Source organism: Hemibagrus wyckioides, linkage group LG04 (assembly GCF_019097595.1).
Source record: "Hemibagrus wyckioides isolate EC202008001 linkage group LG04, SWU_Hwy_1.0, whole genome shotgun sequence".
Lineage (NCBI taxonomy): Eukaryota > Metazoa > Chordata > Actinopteri > Siluriformes > Bagridae > Hemibagrus > Hemibagrus wyckioides.
The window spans coordinates 4,111,867-4,135,417 of record NC_080713.1 but is presented as its reverse complement, the minus strand read 5'-3'; the positions used below and the strand labels follow the sequence as shown (position 1 = coordinate 4,135,417).

Sequence of the window (23,551 nt, the reverse complement as noted above, 5' to 3'; positions counted from 1 at the left end):
ATGCGAAGAAATCATTCGGAGGTGAGATGTAATTTAGACCTCATCTCCCAGCACCCCAACAGGCAATCACACACACACACACACACACACGTGAATAATGCCAGATAAACGTCTGCATTCTCATTTGATGCAGTTGCAGCCACAGTCAACATGGAAAACCATGTCAGACTCACATTATTTCACGATCTTTGTAAGAACCTTCCTTTGACATAATTATTGATACAGTTAATTAACGCTGCGGTAAACCTAAAGCTAATTTTCCCCAATAAGCAAAATGAAACCTTTTCTCTTATTGTTTTTAATCAAAGCTGCTGTTTTCCTAAAAGCCAAAAGGTCAAATATTCCTGTTTTGGTGAGGATATTTCATCCACATTAAAGGACAAAAACATGCCCGCGCACACTCAGACATGAACTTGAATTTCAGTTTGAACCTTAGCTCCATTGATTTTGTCTCAGTTAACCTCCATTGATTTCCAATTCTCTTGCTGATCGCCCGTTTCCTGCAAGTTCATTGTACAGTAATCTGCTTACTGACAAGCCGATAAGCAGCCCTGTAAGAAATTCTTAGAAATTGAAAAGAGCGCAACGCGGACGTCATTCGATTTCTCTGACGAATTCGGAATGAAAATGTTTCCATAGTGTCCCCTGACCCCCTCCATCTCTAACCGGACCGAAGGGTTTACGAACGCGACGGCTTGCGAACCGGCAACACCAAAGTGGTCCAGAACTAAGTTATGGTCTAGTAAAATGAAACAGACTTTATTGAACTTGAATGCTTGGTATAAGAGAGGACGGGAGAGACACTAGCCCAACGACTCGCATTATAAACACAAGTGCATAATGAACATGTACATTATTTGGCAATTGCAACAGTAACAACATTCCCAGGAGCACATACAGTAAACAAGAGTCTTTCACATCAAGTCCAGACTCGGATATGAGAGTACACGGAACGCTCCCCTACTCAGGAGAACAGGGGGAGGGGGGGGAAGAAAAAAATAAATTGAAAACAGTGTGATATTTGGAATGCAAACTTTGTATAAATATAACATCATTGGTTTTTAAAGATTTTGTTGGTTCGGTTTTAACATTGGTTGTTCTGAAGAGGAGAAAAAAAGAACAGGCTTCATGGACATTTATTCACAGTCTTCACAGTAGTCTTGGAGGAGTGTGTGGGCAGAGCTGCAGCGGGATGAAGGGACATTGGGTTGGGGGGGGGGTAGGGGCTCTGGCTACCGTCTGTAGTCATTAAAGCTTCAGCAAAAAAGCGAAATCAAGCATGCATCTTAGTGTCAATACAAAACTACATTAGCAGCACACTGTGTTTCGTCAAAAATAAACCCCAGTACATTTAGTAGAACAGACAAACGAAGAAAGGATAAACAAACAGACAAAAAAAATAATAAAATGACAGGCCAGTCACGGAGACATTAAAGTGAACAATCTCCATCTATTTTACAAACTGCAATGGCTGAACTACGGTTCTGTCCCATACCCTCAGCGAAGAGGCTTCGGGGTTTTTGGTTTTTCGGTTTGTTTTATATATACGAGGTCACAAATGTTCAAAGTTTAAACAGTTTTCTCCTAGCTGGCTCCATCATCTAAAAAGGTTTCCATTCCTTAAAAACAGTAATATTTTTTTTTTTTTTCCCAAATATAGAGTTTTCCCCCATCCTTTGTATGCACCAATGGTACTTTATCTTTGGATTTTCCATTAAAGCAATACTGTGAGTTATTGTATTCATCAGTTACATTATTGTTGTTGTCACCATATATGGCAAGTGCAGAAACATTCAGAAAAACAAGAACAAAAAAAATACATCGTTAAAGAGGAGTACGAAACTACATTTCAAAGTAAAAAAGAGGGAGTTTACAGTAAAGAGGGATTAAAAAAGTTTAAGTGCACAAATGAAAGAAGTTTAAAAGACAACCAAACTAAGAACATTTCTTAAATCTGCATTTTTGGACAGAAAATCATTTACAGATATGGTCTTTTTCACTTGGCTCAGTGCAGGAGGGAAAGGTTGTACAGTAACAATGTTGAACTATATTAGAAGGGGTACAATTTTTTTTTTTTTTTAAAACATTGGCATGGCTGGAAGCAACCTCAAGTGTCTTTGACTGGGAAGGTACAAAAATTAAATATACAAGTCATTTCTTTTAATTCTACCATACACTTAATTGAATTCAACAATCTACGCAACACCAAAATGTCAATACATGTTTCTATCATTAACACAATGCCCCCCCACCCCCACCCCCACCTCATAAAAATCTATCCTTTTGCTCACAATTAAAGTCTGCATTACTCTTTGTGTCTGGACAAATACTTGTCCGATATTTAATTAAAAAAAAAAAAAAACATTTATAAGATTCGATGACGATGCAAACCGGGTTGTAACATTTCCAATACTAACGAAATAATTTTTTTTTTTTAATTTTTTTTTGGGATTTCAATTTTTTGTTTTTTTTTTCTGTCGGTATGCATCGGAACTACTTTTCTCAAACACCAACGCTCAGTAGCAGAAAATGAATACATGTTGACCTGAGAGTAGACAACATTAAAATACATTACATTAGTTTAGTGAGCCGATATTACATTATTTGAACACGTAAATGGTGGTAAAACTCATTTTTTTGTGTGTAAGTGTATTTCAAACATAAAGAACAAACAGACTTTTGGTTAGTTAGTCATTAGGTCATTATAAAACCATCTTAGGTTCTACTCCAGTCCTTAGCTGTGCACACTTCAGTTTCCAAACAGTGTTTGCGTATTTCTCAAGTTTAAATTGACCAGCATATTGACGTGAGAAAACATTCTACTGACACTTTTTTTTGGTTACAAGCATTGGAAACGTAAGGTATATCCTACAGGATCCAGTCCGTTTAAAAAGTCTTTCAAACTAGCACTAGGTTCTTGTTTTCATGTTTTCTCCAGTTATCTTCTTCTATCACTGTACGTTTTCTTTTTCAGTCATTCTTTCTTTTTTTTTTTCTTTTTTCTTTTTTTAACCAACGCATCAGGTCTGCGGCAAGGCAGATAAAATTACAGCTATAGCTGCAATAGTCTGCAGGTAGCCTTTGGCTGCAGGATACTATGTGGACTTTTTCTCCTCTGCTGCTCCATCATTGGTGTAACACCCACTAGCAGAGTCTGTTGGTTTTAAACTAATTACATTGCCATTCAGGCTTGAGGTAACAGTTGAGTGTAAGGAAACTTGTACTGAAGGTGAAGCTGGGGTACAACCGGATTGTGCGGCCCCAGATAAAGCTGTAGAAGTCGATGGAGTTTGGGAACGCTGATCTGTTGGTCTGGATAGGCAGGAGATGGCAGAAGGACTCTCTGAAGCAGACTGCCTGGGCAGAGATTTTGAAGGGGATATTGGGTTGCTGGGAGGGTTTGGCTGCGAGGTAGATGAGGGACTAACGTGAGGTAAGAGGCGAGAGGCATGCTCTTTGGCATTCAGGTGCTCCACTGCTCTCTGTCTGTGCTGACGGTTCTCCAGGTGCTGGATGAGCTCCTCATTCCCTTTGAGAGAGATCTCACAGGCAAGGCAGTCATACAGACAAACATCCTTACCTCCTTCTCTAGGTGTCCCTTTGGAGACGATACACTGGCTGATTAAGAAACTATCATCCAGCCGCTTAGTGGTGCCAGAGGAGAAGGAAGGGGAGCCTTCTCCGTCTGAGCTGGCTTGCTTCTCTTCTGGTTTGGATAAGTTCAAGACAAGGTCATTGTTATAAGCCATGTCCTGAGAGTATGTTGTAGCAGACATTTGGCTAGCCTTTGTTTTTTTGGATTGCTGCAATAGTTGTTTTTTTTGAAGCTGCAGCCTATGATGCATTAGTGCACCCTGCAAATTGTGCTGATATTGTTGGAGAATGGAGCCTGGGGACAAACCCATTAAAGCCTGTGGCAGGACTGGACTATACTGAAACATACCATCCATACCAAACATGGGCTGCAGAAAGCTTCCAGTGAGAGCTGAGGGAATCTGTGGAGAGAACATTGGAGGGAATCCTGGCATAAGACAGGGCAGGAGGGGATTGGTGAGCAAGGGAGTCTGATCTGTGTTCCCTGCTGCTTGCAGAGCATGAAGCTGACCCAGATCAATGCTGTAGTCCTTGACAGGTTTTGGTGTTGATGCAGCTGGTGTTAAAGAGTCTTGTTTTTCCTTACTGTTAGAAGAGTCTGAATGGGTAGCACTGTCAAGGGAAGCCCTTTCAAGCTTTTCAGAGGGATTCTTGCCATTTTCAGAGTTGCTCTCTTTGGACAAGTGCAGCTTCAATTCTGACTCTACAGGCTTTGGGGGTGAGACAGAGTTGTTTGTACTGACTGGAGTTTTGTCAATGGCAGCTGACGCTGATGAAGAAGATGACGTGTTCGGCTTGCCAATCGGTCCATTTGTCGGGGGATCAATAGGATCTGTACAAAGTCAGACAAATGACATAATTAGGAGCAGTGCAACAGAAACCATAATGTAGGAAAACAAATGATATTTTAAAGTTTTAAAATTTTAAAATCATTTAACAAATTTAATACCATAGGAGAAATATTTTATTTAAATATGATACCTGATTTTTTTGAAGAAGAGCTTGACTTGCTGCCAGTCCCTGGTAAACCAGTAGTCAGTAAGTTAGAATACTGAGGGGTGGTGTGACTGGAGGCCGCTGAATTCTCTGCAGACTGTGTTTGGGCAACTGCCATGATCTCATTTGCCTTTTTCAGATTATTCGTCTCTTGTTCAGTCATCAGATGACGAACGCTTGCAAAATCGACAAATTCCCTGTCTCTCTCTATTTGCCCCCCTAGGGCTTCTTTCACTTTTGCAAGATGCTGCTGGGAGAAGACATGGTCACGCACAGACAGACAACCACTATACTTAACACAGCACAGAGTACATTCTCTTTTGGGCCTTTCTGTGGATGAACTCTCTGTGCCAAACTGCTTGGCAAGACTGAGCTTGGCTTTTTTCTCCTTGGCACGTGCATTCTGAAACCACACCTGTACCACCCTCTTGGGAAGCCCAATGTCATTTCCCAAGGATTCACACTCCAACATGGTAGGGGTTTTGTAGTCACTGAAACATGCTTTGAGCACTTTGACTTGCAAGTTGCTTAGCTGAGTGCGATAGCGTTTTTGACCAGGCCTGTCGTTGTCCATGCTTTGGCCATTGGATCCTCCAGGACAGGGAGAGGCAGGATCAGCTAAGCTTGAGTTCTCACTATAATCCAAGACCAAATCATTTTCATAATCCTTTGCATTGAAACTCATCGCAGGGCTAACCAACCCTGAGGACATCTTGTCTTCATTTTCTGAAGAAGCCTCTCGCTCGGAGCTAAAGGACAAGTGATCAATGCTATTCTGTTTACCTTCAGAGTAGTTTTCTTCATCAGCAATGGTTCCATTAGGGACGATGTTCATTAAAGTACCTTTAGGGTTTTCTAGGTTGCCACATTCAAAAGACTGTTGGACTGAGGTGGATGACCCTTCTAATTCATTAACTCCTCCATTTAGTAGGGGCTTTGGACTTGGATCCTGTTCATGTGAGGATAAGTCCATGGTTTTACAAGTTGGAGAGTCTGGATAATTCAGCCCATCAGTCGTGTTTGGCATCTGTGGAAAGTTAGAAAAATCCATTTTCATTTGAGAGCCCTCCTGGTCTTGGATCATACCAGCTACTGCCAAAGTGAATCCTGCATTCTTTGCTTCATGCCAGTGCCGTGATCGGATATGAGCATCAAGGGCAGTTTGTGCCTTAAATAAGGCACGACAGAACGGACAGCGTCGATGGGCTTGAGCTGGACCCAGACCACGAAACTGGCCTTTTCGTTCACGAGCTCTGGTGTTCTGGAACCACACTTGAACCACTCTTTTCTTGAGTCCCACTTCCTGGGAAATGTGGTCGAGCATTTGTCGTGTTGGATTGGAATCCAAGAGATATTTCTGGTATAATATCTCCAGCTGCTCTGGGGTGATGGTGGTCCTCATTCGTTTGTCCCGCTGGGAATCATCCCCGCTGTGCTCCCAGTCATTTTCGACAGCACTGTTTCCAGATTTGGGCTCAAGCCTCCTCTTCAAGGAGTTTATAGTTGAGTCAGGAATGGCTGCAGTTGTAGATGAATTGAGTGAGATCTGTGGAAAAGCTCCAGAAAGTACCTGCCTTGCCAACAGAGGATTATTTGAGTCAAAAAGCATAAGGGGGATATCCATGGTGCGATCCAGGAACTGTGGAGGAACAAAAGGATTTTGAGCAACTAGGAAGTGCATCTGCTGATGTTCTTGCCAATGTTCAAAAGATGGGAAGCTCAGTTTGCACTGAATGCAATGGTAAGGGGTCATTTGCTGTGCTTGATTTAGGTCTGGTTGCTGAGAAGAAGGACTTGCTGAACTCATTTGTGAACTCTGTGATGGAGCTGGGCTTGTCTGGCTCATAGATGGGTTAGTCTGTTGGTGCTGATGCAGAGGGGATGGGGAACAAATTTTAGAACATGACTGTATGTTTTCTTCAGTAGGACATTTCGTCTGTTTATATGTTGCTTCAAGCTTTGAATTTTCAGGACAATTTTCAGGGCCACAAGATGCTTCTGGTATCGGTTTAAGATCCTCATTAAGAGAATCAGAGACAGTGTCAGGGTCGGACTGCTCTTTGTCAGAAGACTTTCCATCTGTGCTTAGCTCAGTACTAGAACTGGAGGGTTGTGGATTGAGACTTGTGGTGTCAGGTGGACTGTAAGGTTTAGGATCAAATAAAAGATCGTTTTGATAAGAGGATAATTCATCATTGTCATCTTTATAGCACACTTTCTTCTGATGACTGATAAGATCAAAAATGCGCTGAAACACCATGTTGCATTTCTTGCACTCATAGCTGCTGTTGGCAGTACGAATATACCGCTCATTAGAAATCTCTCTGTGCTCTGTGTCTTTTCCACCTTCTCCTTGGTTCTCATAGTTTTTCCTGGCTTTCTGACGTGCATTTTGAAACCACACCACAATCACACGAGTAGGAAGGTTGAGAAGGTTCGAGAGTTGCTCAAATTCATCATCTTTTGGGTAAGCATTTGCATCAAAAAAATCTTGAAGGACCCTTAGCTGGTAGTCAGTAAACCTGGTCCTCGAGGACCTCTTCCCTCCTGAAATCTCTTGTCTTGAAAGTTCAGGAGAGGATGGCCTGGAATCCCCTTTGACATCTTCTAATGTTGTTATGGGTGGATTATTGAAGTTATATGGGGAGTCCTTATTGCGCTGGCGCTCCTTGAACAGGGTGTTTCTAAACCAGTGCTTTATAACTTTATTTGGCAAGCCAGATTTGTTTGCCATTTCTTGGATTTGGTCATCATTTGGAGAGTTATTGATGTCGAAGTACTGCCGCAGAATTCTTAATTGATCATCAGTGATCCTTGTTCGAGGTCTTTTACCCTGCTGTTGCAACATAGCAGGAGTTAACTGTTGTTGGTAAAGCTGGGCTAAGTCAGATGTGAGACCAGCCTCGACTGGTGGCAGATGTACAGGTAGTTGAGGGGGGAGAGCCGGCAGGGAAATGGAGTGCATGAGTAGTGGGGGAAAAAGTGGCAGGTCCATGGGTAAGGGGATTGGCGCTAACGGAACTTGAGGAGTTGAGACAGTAGGGGGAGTAACTGTTGTTGTGGCAGCAGGAATGCATGACACCGATTTCTGTTGAATTGGATCTTTTGGAGGGAGTGGAGATGAATCAGGGGAAGGCAAAGGGGGAGACGTGTCAGAAGTTGAAGGAGTAAAAGGAAAAAGCTTGTCATATTGTTCTCTGTAGTCTTTGGCAAATTTCTCTACTGACTGTATTGGCAAAATAGATTGGTGAACATGCTCTTTATGGCTCTTTAGTATCAATGTATTTGAAAAAAGCTTCCCACAGGATTCACACTCTAGCTTCCCAACAGAGTCTGAAAAATGCACCTCTTTGGTGTTGAACTTTGTCTGTCCATTTGGCACAGCCTCAGTCTGAGTATTCTGAAGCTGCTGCTTATTTTCATTAAACTGCATGACTAACTCAAACCCTATGTTCTCCAGCAAAGCTTTGGAAACATTTCCTGGTGCGTCATGAGCTACCCTTGGTGGAATAAAATCTGTGAAGAATTCTCCACTATCCTCATCCTCAACCTCGTCCTCCACCTCATCTTGTGCTTTGAAATCATCAGTATTATTGTGTGAGGTGGGTTTATTCAACTCCTTTGTTTCTTTATTACTGTATTCATCCATGCCTTTGTAAATCTGAGAACTAGAGGTCAGTATCTGTTCACCAGCTTGTTGAGGAACAGGAACACTGTCCTCAGGAGTCAGAGACACAGACTGGTGTGAAGTGCTAGCTGCAACTCCGTTCAGTGGCTGTTTACAAGTGATAAGGCTACCATGCTGGGAAGGCTCTGAAGAATTTTCAGGTACTACAGGCTTTGCTTTGCTGAGGTTTAACTCGGAGCCTTTAAGGTTTAGCTCAGGGCTAATCTGAAACTCTCCTCCTGGGATGAGAAATGGAAGCAGCAGCTGCTGTTGCTGCTGCAGTGGAAGGAGTGCATCTGTTGTGATGGGGAAATGGTGAAGAAGTGCTGGATTGAACAAATGGGACTGAAGAAGCGCTGCTTTCTTTTGTAGCTCCTGCTGGATCTGTGCTTGAGCCTGTACTAACTGTTGTTGCTGTAGTTGCTGCTGTTGTAAAAATTTATGTTGATTTGTGGTTGACATTACGTCTACCACCGGTTTCTTTTTACTCTCCTCAGAATGTGAAGAAATGCCGATAGCTTGGCTTGAGGATACAACATTGTGTTCGTTGCTCTGTTGGGGCTTTAACTGAGTCTGGTCAATAGCTGAAGAAGTACAACTTGTGTTGTTTATAGCGTTTGTAGGCTTCAAAACTGCAGGGGAGCTGACTGTTGCATTATCTGTTCCCACTTTACGAAGCAAAGGGTTAACAGAAGTTGAGCTAGCTGCTGATGAATCAAGTTTGGCTGCACGAGCTTTGGTTTGGTGTAGTACAGATCGCATATGAATCTCCAAGGTGGAGCTCTGGCTGTATGCTACATTGCAAATGCTACATTTGAAGGGTTTGTGGTCAGCACTACTGCTGACAGACTCTGGCAAGGCAGCTGAAGAATCCTGTACTGAACGCTTCACTTTGTGCAAGTGTGAGACGGAGTTATAGTGCACCAAGAGAATGTTCTTTTGTGTGAACGATTCTTTGCACACGGTGCATTTGAAAGGTCTTGATGGATCCAGGAATTTTTCTGTTGAGAGGTTTGGCCCTTTTCTCAGAGGCACAACCGAAGGCTTTGGATTGAGTTCAGATTCTTCTCGAGCTAAACTCGAAACACTGTCAGGTGGGCTTATTTTCTCTTCCAGATCACTTTCCTCATCTTCTTTCACCTTTTCCTCTTCAAAGCTTCCCTGCTCTTCATCAAGTCCTTGGTCTTCATTGGCTAAGAGGTCTTCAGTCATCAACAGACTTCCACAGAGCTGCTGCAGCTGGATCTCGCTAAGCTCGAGATGACTGGTCTCTAAGTGCTTCTGCAGGGCCTGTATTGTTCGAAAGCTGCGTTGGCAAAGACAGCACATAGTAGCAGCCCTGATGGCATGGTACTGAGAATGCTGTTGCAGCTTTTCAGCAGTTTTAAAAGCAAGGCTACACTGACTGCAACGGTATTTGTAGACATGCCGATCGGATATTGGCATCTGGAGTCTCTGGCTGTGGAATTGGTTGACGTGTGTTTGGAGGGCACTAGACGACGTCAAGACTTTGTTACAGCCTTTCTGCCAGCAAGGGAAAGCAGCGGTGTTTTCCTTTGTGGATTCGGCATCTTCTAAGGGCTGCTTTTGTGTTTTTGCTATCTCTGGTCGGCATGTGGTCACTCTCTCTTCTTCATCATCACCTTGTTCTAATGAACAAAATAAAAACATTTATAGGGTGTAATGATTCGTGTTATACTAAGCACATTGAGAAGAAACTTTGCTCAGTTAAGTTTTAGCGTTATATTTTTGTTGATGTTCGAATGAATTCCTAAGTGTATGTACTGACACCTTTCTGTCTGAACAAACGCCTGTTATTTGATTTCATGCTTAATATGCAAAAATAAGATTTTATTTCAATTTCCATTATTACATTTAAGGATATAAATTTTGGACATAACAGCCTGCATGTGCTGCTCTTCGATATCTTTTTGCTGTTAGATTCCACTGCACTGTCATAGTGAAGTATGGCTTGCTCTTAATTACCGAAGGTGAGACTGTACTTCTACTTACCATCAGGTCTTTTTATCCCATTGCAGCTGGAATCTGCCTTTGTCTGCTGGGTATTAGAGTCTGGCACTGGTAGGAACATCTTCTCCGGCAGCACATCTGAAGCAATCACCTGACGGAGACAAGATGGAGAAGAAAAAAAACATAAGTGCTCGCCAGGTGTTAAAATAATTTCAGTGTTACCTGTGATTTATACCCTACAATTACACCATTACTTCTTCAGGAACCAAAAGAGGAACTGTTGAACATCTAGCAATTACGACTGCACTGCACAAGACTACTAAATCATGTAACGTAACTTTACCTTTTTAAAAAATTGGATTTTTCCAATTGCATTTTCAATTAGCATCTGTTAAAGTGCGGTGCCAAATGGGCCTTATCTACCTAGCAGTGTGGTACAGTAACAAAAACCTGATAATCATTTTCATTGCCCATAGAATAAGAATTGCTTACTCTGCTTTACCAAGAGTACCAAACAGAGACATGCACACAATACTACTGAAAACTGCTGTGCTATGTTTTCTGATAGAAATCCATTGTAGCAAGCTAGGCAGTATCATCTTGGACTAATTGGTATGTCAGAACACCACACCACAATGTTTACTTCAGGTAGTGGTGTGCTATGTAGAATGATAGCCTGTGGTTTGAGATGTACCCTAGTGAGCATCACAGATATTTATTGTAACAGGAATCTTTAGTCATTGTGTCAGACAACATTCACATTATGTTGAATATAATAGAAAATCTGGAAAGTTCTGCTTTAAGTCTCTTTATTTTCATATAATTAAATGCTTAAACTATTAGAATATATGTAACTTTATCATACGTTACAAATATTAAACGCGACACGTTATTTTCTGATCAGAATTAAACCAATAAAACATCATTTTTTAGCTAACCACACTTGTTAGTTCTTTTGTAAAATGGTGTGATTTTCAGACTAGACTGACACAGTGGAAATGTAAAAAACGGATGGTTGATGGAAATGTAACATTACAGTACTATTCAATTAGTGTCATGCCATACAGCAGAGTCACGTGGACAAAACGTTATAGCGCTCCACAAAGGTAACAAAAGCTCAGTTGTTTCTACTGTCAAATCTGTCACTGTTCTAGTCTCTCAGGTTAGTTGAAATTGAACTATAACCCCTATTTTGTTGGCTCCCATTTGAACCAGTTCTTGTTTTTCAATGTGCGGTGAAAAAACACCCTCAATTAAACATCACAATAGAACCATAGTCGCGAGAGCAACACTTAACGGAGTTCACGGGTTAAGTGTAATAGGAAGCCCTTCCTAGTATATAACAATGTCTTTAGACATCTCTAGTCTAAATAGGCCTATCATTTACCCCCTCGGCTTTAAAAACGTGGAAATCAATGTATCTGTAAGGCAGAGGGATATTCAGACCCAGAGCGAGAGAGGCACACAACAAAAAACAAAATGGCTGCCATTATCATCACAAAGCCCACCATTTCAGGAAGATGCTTCATTAGAGGATAGAAGCCAAGCACAGAGACCTTCTCAAGGTCACATTTAATTTAAAGCACATAATTGGGAAGCACAGTTCGTAACAAGAACCACCTAGCACTGGATCAGGACTAATGAAGCTCAATTATTTTCATTACCCTATCTTGGTGGTGGAAGGGGGTGGGGGTGCTGGGGCAGGGAGAAATGATGTCGAGAGGGTGGGGAGAGATGAAAGATGAATATACAAAAGCTGAGAGATCAGATAAATAAAGTAAATAAAAGGGTGAAAAGCTCAAAAACAAAAATATACAAGGTTTTGGTAGTTCTGGTTAATTTTAAATATGTTACACTGTGTTTCATGAACATGTGCAGTTGTAAATAAATATATCTAAATAAAGCATAAATATGAGGTTTTTATGTACTTTTGTCATGACTTTCTGTCATTAGACGCTCATTATTTCAGCATTTGTGTTCAGTCATTAGTTTTTGTTGTTTTTTGTGAACGTCTTTTCAGGATGATTGGTACGCTTTCCCATTTACTATTTGGTAAAGCCCGCCCTGGAGACACTAACACTAAGGCTCATCTTGTAAAGTCTGACCAGGATGAAGAGGCAGGAAGAACATCTTAAACCCTCGTCCAGTGCAGAACATTTAAAGCACCTATCAGCTCAGGGAGTTCACCCGGGTCACTCCGTGCCCACGGCTTGTTCATTTGGGATCGTAATCTACATTAATCTACAGTACATCTGGATTTGTGCAGCACATATTTGTCAAAACGTCTGTTGTTGAGAGACTGTGTAGAAATAAAATGTAATTGTGTTGAAGCTCCTTTATATTCATAGCTTTGTGCGTGTGGACATCAAGAGACTGAAACAATCAATGGAAAATACTGGCTTTGTGTCCCTGCAAACATTTCTGCTCTTCCTTGACGCATAAATAAATAATGTTTATTTTATATACGATTTTCTCTTAAAGGGGAAACCAATCATTCTAGATATAACTGCTTAGCCGTGCGTTGTGATATCAGTGAGAGAACTGTTATTTAAACTTGGACTACCATCAACAGCTTTTCATTGTGTCTGTGCTTTTATGTCATTCTGATAAGAACACGCTTCTTTTTGCGTGTGGGTCATTTCGCCTGGAATGAAAACGTTGTCAAAATGTTGTCTTAATGCACCCGAAAACCCATTTTGTCACGATTTTGTTCCCCCTGCTGTGCATCCTGGTTGTCATAGTGACAGAACCATTTGCTTTTACTTCCTGTTCCAGTCTCCACCTCTTTGTGTTTTATTGGTTAAATCCTGCCTCATTTGCCCCAATTTGTCTACTTTTTTTTTTTACATATATATATTTTTGCTCTCATTTCTTACTGCCTGATTTCCTGTTTCTGTCATTTACATATCGATAATAACTGTGTGTAAAACAAAGAGCGTGTCCTCTACCTCATCATTAATCACCTGCGCTAAAATCCTAAATTTAACTAGGTGCGAAGAAGCAGGTCATCATCTGTTAATACAATATTTTTGTGGTACATGCTGGCTATATCTGTATCTGCCCATGGTTCTGTCTTACCGCGTTAATGAGTTTCTGTGTGCAGTCTGCAGTGACACTGTGCAGGTGTGTGAGGTGAGAGCGCATCAGAGAGACGCTGCGCAGCGTGTCCTGGCACAGCGGGCAGCGAAGAGTGGGCTGCACAGCGTGCTGGATCATTACATGACTCCTCAGACGGCCGAGATCAGTGTGACAAAATCGACAGAATGGGCACTGACGAACCTGACAGGGAAATGACAGAAAAATCGGAGACGTTTGATTCAATGCACGCTCTGATGACAAAAATGTCATGAAACACTGACTCTAATACAAAGCACTTTTTTTTAGGGGGGAGGGCATCTAATCTAACCTGTTCTGAGGAGATCTCTTCCTGCGCTCGAGGGCGTTTTGCAGGTATGGAGTCATCTGTGTCTCCAGACGCAGAGCGCTTGGGACTGACAGACGGCTCATTCTGTTTCTTATCTCCATGCATGGGTGCTTCTAAGGAGGAAACACACACACACATTTTTGATATGAATCTCATTACATTCTCAGGAACTAACAATGAATAATCTCGACTGAGATTTCCAAAACATTCTGTACTATCAGTGCTAAAAGCACATGAGGAAGAAAAGACATTCGGGAGTTTGTTCTGACCCGTTTTCTCCCCCTCTCTGCTTGCGTGTTTGGTCTGGTCCGCCTGGTCAGAGGTAATCTCAGCGGGCGACTCCATTTCTTTCACGTCTCCTAGAAAAGGGGGTGGGGGAGAAAGAGAAAGTGTTATAACCACAATCGAACTTCACACCGTATTTGTTAGATTTATTGGCCCGAGTGTTTTTTTTTTTTTTTTTTAAATTATGAAGCAAAATTGAAAAAAAAAAAAAAAAAAAAAATGACAGGTCATCTTTTTTTGTGAAAGAGTATATCAGTTTTTCTTTTGTCTTTGTGTTTTGGGAGTGTGGGATCACATTAGAACCAATGGGGGTCAGTCTACACTATCAGGGTCCTTTCTAGCTTCAGCGCAAGAAACACATTGAAACACACACACAGGGTACAACGGCAAATTATGTAGACAAGCAACTGCTTTGCAGATGTCATTCTAAATCAAAAGAGAAGATATGAGAGACAAAAACGAGATGACATGAAAGAAAAAGCAGAAGCTCTGTTGTCATTATGTCAACAGCTTCATCTGACTGAAGGGGGTTTAAAAGTCACAGGAGGGAGATAATGCTACACGAGGTCACCGGGGTCACTCACTCGGAGAGTGCATTTCTCCTCTCCACAAATTGGAGGAACTGTTAAATCTTTTGAAAACGGCATAGCAGGCTTAGCAGCTTTTTAAAAAAGAGCGTACATGGATTGTGCACTACTGTGCTTCGTTTTATTCTGCTTCCTCCACAAAAGCCAAACCTTCACAAAGAGGAAAGAAAGATACTCTGTTGTTCTTTTTGCAGTGTCTAAAAGAGGACAAGACACAGCGCCTCAGGACATGCACTTCACTCCGTCCTCCCCACAGCCCTTCCTCCCTCTCTCTCTCTCTATCCCTCCCTCCCTCCCTCGCTCGGTCGTCCCCTTCTCGTCTGCTTTTTCTGGCTTTCTGCTTGTTTAGCGCAGTGATTGTTCATGGACGTGGGGGAGGGGAGGAAAGGAGAAGAGCTGATTTGGGTAGGTGTTTGAGGATTAGAGTCGGCCAAGCCAGAAGAGACAAAAAGCCATGAGGGCTGTCATAACAGACCAATCAAAGCACAGCTGAGGGATCCGCTTGCGGTTCTCAGAGAGCCTGATTATGACAAAGAGAAAGACGGTCCGAGGGAGAGGCCAGCTGAACACCAATTATCCTGACAGCCGTGCTATTGATTTCCTATCAGACCTACACAGCCATAAACACAGGACACATAATCTGAAAGAGTCAAATCCGCTCTGCTTATGAATGCTCCGCTGGACACGTCACACATTCGCTCACACTCACAAACACAGTAGTTTTTTTTTTGTTTTGCTTTGCTTGAACGTTTCACATTTTAGCAAGGTACAATGACTGAAAGAGCAATCGTGTGTAGTTAAGAACGAGTGATAGGCAATACAAAATAAAGAGAAGTAACATGTGCCAAAAAAAGGCATATGTTGAATTGGGGTGCACTCCAGAGAATTAGTTGTTAATGGCAGTTAATACACGTCGGTTAAGACTGTATTTAATATCTATTCTAATGAAATACAAAGCAAGTGACGGTAATTTCTTTCAAATTCGGTGATAATGATGTGCAGCTATCATCACTTAGCACAATGCATGTTTCATATTTCCACCATTTAGATCATTAGCACAGAATTTGCAAGGCAATTTTCTTTCACTGGAAAAAAAAACCCAAGCAACAAAAGAGATCTAATTTCTCTGGCTATAAAAACAAACGTCCAGACTGATTAAACTTCCATAATCAAAGCCGTGCGGTTCTTTTGGCTTGTTTCCATTTTGCACAGAAGAAAGAAAGAAAGAAATAAAGAGCGAATGAAGCCACATCGGGGCAGTGAGGTCAGCCTGGCCAATAATGAAGTGATAAAATGCACTCACACGTGCTAACAGACTCCATACGCACTGGCAGCACACACCTCATCAGCACTTCCTGCTCGGCTCGGGGATCGGTATACAAATGCTCTGTGGCATTGATCCGATATTGATTACAAATTAGGAAATGCCCTGGTGTTCTTACAGAGATCAATAGTGAGCCATTGAGGCACAGTGATCCACTCCAGCGCTGTTTATTCAGCCGCCGTATCACTAAGAGACTCGGCAAAGCCAGTCACTTATCATGGCTTTCACTTTACACGCTGCAGTCGCACGCAAATGCAAGCCAGTGGTTTTGTTTCAATAAGTCGTCACTCTGCTGCGTTATGTTCGAGCATTTTGATCAGAGAAAAAGGAAATTCCGATGCTCTGGGAACATTTGATCCCTTTGAGGATTTTTTTGGCAAGAACCAAAGCGGGCATTAGGGCTTTTATTTGTTAATGGTTACTGCAATATTGGCTTTTCAATTACTGGCATCACAGAAGGCTGTAATATGCAAATGAGACCACGAGCAAATCACTGAACAAATCACCATGTGGTGAGTTCACCTCCCACAGCCACTTAACATGACTATTATTGTGAGGGTTCGATGAATCACACACACACACACAGCATCCACATGAGCCATTGTACAACAAACACTATACTGGGCCAAAACAACACAAACTGCAAGCTGACCAATGTGCTAATGTCCATAATGTGCAGTAATTAACCAGAATTCGATGATTTTATCTTTTAAAAAAACCCTCTACGATCTTCCCCTGTCTGTTCCTGGCTCCAGTGTGATCCTGAGCAGGATAAAGCGAATACTGATTTGTACTGAAGTGCTGAATGATACATCTTTTCTCTTATAATGAACCATTTTCATGCATCTCTCATGCATCTCAAGCAAACATTAGAAACCTTCTTCTTAAAAACTTAAAACAAACCTCACCGGGAACACTACTAGAGGTATTAGGCCATGAGTGACTCTCTCTGTGACTCTCCCTTTCTTTATCCCTTTGGAGATTAATTAGATAGCATTAATTAACTCATTGCTCATTAGTGGGTGAGGCCTTTATCGGCTGCATTGACTGGACACCGCCCCTGGTAAGGCCTCCTTCTGGGCAGTGAGGATGTAACAAGTCTGATTATTGGCAGATGAATTAACACAATCAATTCCTGCCATTCTCGACAAAAATCTCTCACTCCCATTCACTCCCTCTTTCGCTCGCCTTCTGTCCGAATGCAGGAATTGAGCTTTTGTTTAAGCCATTAGGCGAACCGATTTGGGGTTTGAACCAAATGCTAATTGACTCTACCACCCGCTCCTGTCAATTACCCCACAGTAAATAACCACACGCTCTCTTGTTCTCTTTACGTCCAGCTTTGCTGTTTGTCTCCCGGTACCTCCCCCTCCGCTGTTCTGCCGTCTTTTACAGATGCACCCAAGAAGCAGCGCCACAACATGCTCTATGGACCAGTAATACTAGGGCTGGTCTGTAGCGCTATAAAAAATAATTATTTTCAATATTTTGGATACAAATTAACAATTTAAATAACACAAAGTACAGAATTCTTTTATTGTAAGACAATTTTTATGAATCCTGCATTCATGATGCATTATAAATGCATTTATAACATAGTATTAAATGCATTTATAACATACTTAACAAATATTAATAAGAAACTTTTATACTTGTTCCACAGACTATACTACAAACATATTGTCTATTTTTTACTGCTGTCAAAATGGTGTAATCGCGATTGTCATGATTTTTTTTTTAAATAAACAATCTTCTTTTCTTTCCTTTTTTTTTAATCACAATACTTCGACTATTATTTATGTGACACTCAGCCGCAACTTTTTAGTGTGTTGTGGGGTTTTTTTGTGGCTGTCTTTTATTTGTCATTCATGATCATCTCTTTACTCTGTTCAACCAAATACATAATTTCCAGAAATCATACTGAAAACTATACCCCCCCCCAACAGCCCTGCCTGTACCATTTGACAAATTTCACTGACGAGAAACTAAACTGAGGAACTGTTGGAAAATCGGTGCATGTCCCATTCTTACCGTTATCTGTACCCTGATTCTTTCGGATCTCAAAGATGGCACTGAGCTCCTCATCATCATCCTGGAGGCCGTTCTGGATTCGCTGCAGTCTCAGGAGTCCCTCCCCTCTCTGGTGGTTCAACGAATTGGCGTGCTGCACCAGACTGAGGCTGTTTTGGGTGGAGTAATCACACAGCACACAGTGCAGAGAGCCACCGTCAGACACGGCTCCCTCAAACTGCTGCAGGTACTGCAGAGAAAAGAAAAGAAAAGAAAAGAAAAGAAAAGAAAAGAAAAGAAAAGAAAAGAAAAGAAAAGAAAAGAAAAGAAAAGAAAAGAAAAGAAAAGAAAAGAGATGTACTAGTCAGGAGCCTGTTTACTGATGTGCATCTATTCATATTTTTATCAACAGGACAAACTGCATTAATAAATGCAAACCATCTCAATGCCATTTTCCATTCAACACATACACACATACTGTCTCTGTATGTACATTAATCATACAGTGAACCTCAGACGCAGAAGCAGTAATGCATACAGGCCTTATAAACAAAGTTACGACTTGTTATATAGTTATGAACTGACTCTTTAAAAATTCACAACCCAGAGTGTACATGCTTAGACTCTTCTTTGTATTTTTTTTGCTGAAACCCTTTCCTGTCTTAATTTGAGTGAAAAGCAATAAAATAAAATGGGAAACATATAAAAACCACACCTCATTTAACATGAAAAATAAATTATATTTTTCTTTAAAATAATTACCTCAAAAAATAGCAGGCGACATGCTGACATACCATACACGCAAGATTATATCTATTATGATCCACACATACCTTTTTAAAATAAGCCTTTTTACTTACAAATTGTTTAAACTGTTTAAGCTAGACGTCTTACAAACATGTAACCAACGTATTTCGATTCTCTACATCAGCTTAGTGCTAGGTTTGCTACGTAGAATCCAACTTTATTATTTCTTTTGTGAGCTGCAACAAATAGTTATTTCTTTACAACACACTTCAGGAGAAAAACCAGTTTGCTTGCTTTACTAAATGCTAAACTCATTGGATATGTACTGGGCTAATGGGTCACATTAGCAGGAGGGAAAAATAACACGCCATCAATCTCCATTACTAAACAGACCACAGAGGCCTGAGGGCAAGATCGCAATTTCATCCTCAGCTTGCTTAGCTTGTCTTGGTAGTCCCATGCATGAGAAAGAAGGTCTTAACTACACCTATAACAAGTTTACGAAAGGCAAAAATCCAGTTTGTTTTGAAAAGTTTCAATGGGAGAGTACATGGGCATGCAGCTTGGAGCTGGATTATAGGAGGGACAGTCCTCGTAATCACTGTCTGGTGTGCAGAAGCTGAGGGTTAACATATACTTGACTGCAAAAGGGACAGACACCACTGCAGAGAAACCATCATCCTCCTGTCAGCAACAACCTAGCAGTAATAATAGATAAGGCTTGTTTCAGAGCGCTACAGCTGCGGCACAAGCAAGGAATAAAACAATCTTAGTAGTGCTGTTATTGGAAAATAACCAATGGCATGGTTGATGGTTTGATGTTACCAGCCCGAAGTTGATCACTGTCCTGTAATGCCAGAATTTGTTTGCTTATAAGACAGCAATTTGCTAGTGAATAGGTTATGTGGCACATCCTGAAAATGAGATCTTACTATAGAAACAATAACGTATTTAAACATTATTGCTTAATCTGATAAATAGACCTTTAACATAATGGCACTGAAAATTGAGTGTGAAGATGCAACTTTCTAGAACCGGTCTTGTCTACCTAGCTTGTCTACATGAAGCATTTACTTCCTGGAAGAATGAAATAGTTTAGCAATAGATTCTTAAAAAGGAAATTCCTCAAGGGTTGTTTGGATATTTAATGGCTCAAGCTTTCCAAATTCGAAACAAGGTTATATTTTTGAGGAGCCTTTTGTGAATGGATTCCTTCTGTTGTAGGGTTCTACATATAACCGTTAAAGACTGCCCCAGAGGGGAAAGCCAAAGAACCCATTAAGGTGTTAGATTTTTTTGTTGTGTGCTTACAAACACTGTCATAGTTAGTCAGTATTTTGAGAAGAGCTGGAGAAGAATTTACCTTGTATAGTCTCAAGCTGGCCTTGTGTCTCGAGTTCATTGTGTGTAGTTTCAGCTTCTCCATGCTATTGGCCTCATAACTGCAGGCATTACACCTTAGTTGCACCTGGACACCAGCAGCAACACACCTGAGCATCCACTCCTCCTCTTCCTCTGCGCTTCCATTGCGTCTGCTGGCTTCTTGAAGGTGTGCTGCTAGCTGGTAGCGTTGCAGATGCTTGTCTGTTTGGCAGTGCAACTGGAAGTTGGCCCTCAGAGGTGTGGCATAGTGGCAAAGTCGACAAAGGTGGGCGTCACCGGTTGTACCTCTCCAATCAGCATCAGGAAGCGAGCGCTGCATGGCCAGGTGCTGACTGAGAGCAACCAAGCTGTCTGTGGAGAAATGACCACACAGTGCACATTCAAACAGTGCCTCTGGAGGGTCTTCGTCTACTGGCTTCCGGGGAGACTCCTGCATGGTCTCTCTACCTGGCTGTATCACACTGGTGGGGTCAGGAAGCCTGGTATGGGGCTGGCAGTAAGGGTAGAGCTCGGCAGAATTCTGTCGGTGCTGGCGCTGCATATGGGCCAGGTTCTGCTGCAAAAGGAGCATGTTGTGTGTATGCTTCTCGCTGGTCATGTGTATGCGAAGGTTCCGTGCTACATTGGTTTCATAGTCGCATACTTCACACCGCCACGATGCGCGTCCCTGTACTTTAGAAGGAGATGGCGAGGGGGTCTGGGTGGTGTGCGTGTGAGACAGGGGGTTAGGCTGGACTGTGGGAGCGTCTGGACGTGTCTGTGACTGCAAATTCTGCATATTGTTGAGGTGTTTATCTGACTGCATGTGGATGCTCAGGTTGCCTTTGGTGGTGGTGGAATACTGGCACACCTGACAACGAAAAGGCTTGTACCCGCAGGTGTAAGTCTCCCCTCTGGCCAAGCGTGGGTGGTTCTGCCCACTGGCACAGTACGGACACTGGCCATCCTCAGAGTCTGGATGTTTCTCTTTCATATGAGCCTCAAGAGTCTGCTGGTATTTGTAGTGCCAGTTACATTTGGGACACTTCAGTGTCTTGCAGGAGTTGCGTGAGTGTGACATGTTTACTTGGCCCCCGAAAGAATAAGAAGACCCCTGGACAGTGTCACGCCCAACACTGAATTCTTGTTCACCCCCGGCTGACAAACTTCCTCTGGACCCAACGTCCACCTGTAAATCTTCAAACTGAGATTTGATAGTTTGGGTCAGAGGAGGGGTGACAGTGGGTGACTGAGAATTGCTATGGTTACTAGGTAGGTCAGATTTAGTGACATCTGGCGTGTTGTCATTGCACAGCTTGCCATTTGGTTCTTTTGCCATGGCACTGCCCTTCTCTGACAGGTTATTTGGTTCTATTTCCATTACACCCTCTTGGTTGGAAAATTCTTTTGGAGTAGTGACCGTGGACGAGGTTTGCACAGTAGAGGATACTGGAGCAGGGCCGTGGCAGTTAAAGCTTGTTCCACACTCTAACTCAGAGTCTGTGAGAGATTTGGTGTTGTTCATAAAGCTGGTTGCTACTGTGACAGAGTTGGGAGATTTGGGATTGCTTTGGTTTGAAAGAGCCGGTTCAGTAATGTGCCCTTGTCGACCACTGCTGCTAATACTGCTCGCACCATCCTCCGCAGTGGAAATGACCTCTGAACTCAACCTCTCCTCTCCTTCTCCGCTACCTCCACCATCATTACTGCTCCTCTGTGGGCCCTCTCTGCCCAGGGTGGAAGGGTCTTTGGCAGGGCTCAGCACTGAGGTAGGAAGGGGGACTCTGGGTAGAGAGGGCTGAAGAGGGAGTCCTGGCTCAGAGATCTGGAGGTGCTCCCTGTCCTCCTGACTTAGCGTTGCCACCATGTTGTGCCCTAAAGCTGTGGTTGTTAACTGGGTTGGCACGTTGCTAGTTTTTGGTTCTAGGAAGCTTAAGAGTGGGTGGTTACTGGGGCCTACAGGTTGCAAGATGGCACAGGTGTGTTTGAGCGAGAGCAATTGCTGTTCCTCTGTGGTAAGCATGATATCGTGATGCTGTGAAACATGACTTCTAAAAGCATGCATGCGACTGAATGACAGGCGACACAAAAAGCACACCAGGACGGGTTGTTCTTTGCCAAGCAGTGCCAGTTCTGCTTCAGAAGAACTCGTTTTGGCTGGAGCTCTATCTTTGGATTGGCAGGTCAGCAAAGCAAGAATATCACCAGTCAGATGGCACCAGTTCTTAGGGTGGAAGACATGGAAGCTTTTCAAGGTAGAACTTTGGGAAACAGGGAAATGGCATGTGTTAACAAAATGTGGATGAGATGAGGATGGAACCACGTTGCATGGCAGCTGACTTTCACTCTCCGAGATGTAAGCAGAACCATCAGCCTGGTAGATGATCTGACATTCTACCCCATCAGCTTTGCCACCCACCACATCATGCGCTTCTCTTGTATCTCCTCTAAGCTCTAAACAGTCACCCACAGTTTTTTTATCAATCCCCTCGTCCTCTTCATGTTCCTCTCCGAAAGCCCTCCTTTCTCCCTTGCTTTGCCCCTTCGCTTCTTTCCGCCACTCTGGTTCACCCTGGTTGGATGGGCTGGCTGAGTTCAGATGAGCGGTGTTTTCTCTCTGTAGGAGAAGCAACATGGAAGATGGTGGGCTGCAGATCCCTGGAGGCTGGTTTATACAAGGGCCAGAGGCTCCGTCATCTGAGACAGAGTCACAGCACTCCATCCTCCCAGTTACTGGACATTCTCATCCCACCCAGACCTATAGAAAAGGAAAGACAGATTTAGACAGGGGTTTTGACTAATTCCTTTTCATATTACCATAAAAATAAAGTTTAAATCAGAGGGACATTAGATATATATCACCCATCAAAACAAGTCAGACACAAAATAAATGAACCAATGTAACCAGAAGCTGTTATGTAAAACCAAGCATCTTCTTATAACAGAAAATGTGACACAACCACTGTATATATTTAGAGAGAGAAAATACCAGTGGGCAGAAGGAGACAGAAAACCCTATACTGCGATCAATAGCTCTTTGCAAAGCTGCATCACTGAAAGCTGAATATTACATGAGGAAAGTTTCTTGGAATCACTAGAATCTCTTCACTTAATATCGCTGCCTGTCAGTTCCTCTAAATCTGCCATATTCAATAGGTTTCTAATTAGTAAACAGTAAATTACGTTTAATATTCAAAAATGTGGAAGTGCTTAGCTTGTCCTCTAAGGTTTTTAGGTGGAACCGAACCCTTTTGTCTAAGAATGTACGCATTAGCTGGGTAAGTCTGTGGTACAAATACCAATCATTTTCTCTGTAATACCTAGAACCTGTATACAGAAAATAGAGCTCTCTAAAGGACCCTGAAGAGTTCTTTGGCTAATTAAAAGTTTTTAGTTAAACACTATCTGATATTTCACACCAAACCTTTAAGGGTTCCCTCAAAGGGACAAACCAAGAACATATGCTGAAATATGGTTTTTGGGTGCTTTATATGACATCCGGTTTAAAAGTGAATGTTAACATGCACATTGACGTAGAAGGTAGTCATGAATGTGTGTGTTCATCTCTGTGTACCCCCACACTC

The 23,551-nt window shown here is 42.2% G+C and overlaps 1 protein-coding gene across 1 annotated transcript in view; it reads right to left on the bottom strand.

Moving 5' to 3' along the window:
- Positions 1–738: 738 nt before the first annotated feature.
- The window catches only part of zfhx3a (zinc finger homeobox 3a), a 31,389-nt gene continuing 8,576 nt past the window's right edge, over positions 739–23,551 (bottom strand). Inside the window, exons 2-9 of the mRNA XM_058387277.1 lie at positions 19,969–22,725; positions 17,880–18,108; positions 13,922–14,011; positions 13,635–13,765; positions 13,307–13,507; positions 10,271–10,379; positions 4,576–9,906; positions 739–4,426 (exon numbers count right to left, since the gene is read on the bottom strand). Coding sequence (XP_058243260.1) covers positions 3,096–4,426; positions 4,576–9,906; positions 10,271–10,379; positions 13,307–13,507; positions 13,635–13,765; positions 13,922–14,011; positions 17,880–18,108; positions 19,969–22,689 — 10,143 coding nt within the window. The 5' untranslated portion in view covers positions 22,690–22,725 and the 3' untranslated portion in view covers positions 739–3,095. The remainder of the gene's footprint in view (positions 4,427–4,575; positions 9,907–10,270; positions 10,380–13,306; positions 13,508–13,634; positions 13,766–13,921; positions 14,012–17,879; positions 18,109–19,968; positions 22,726–23,551) is intronic.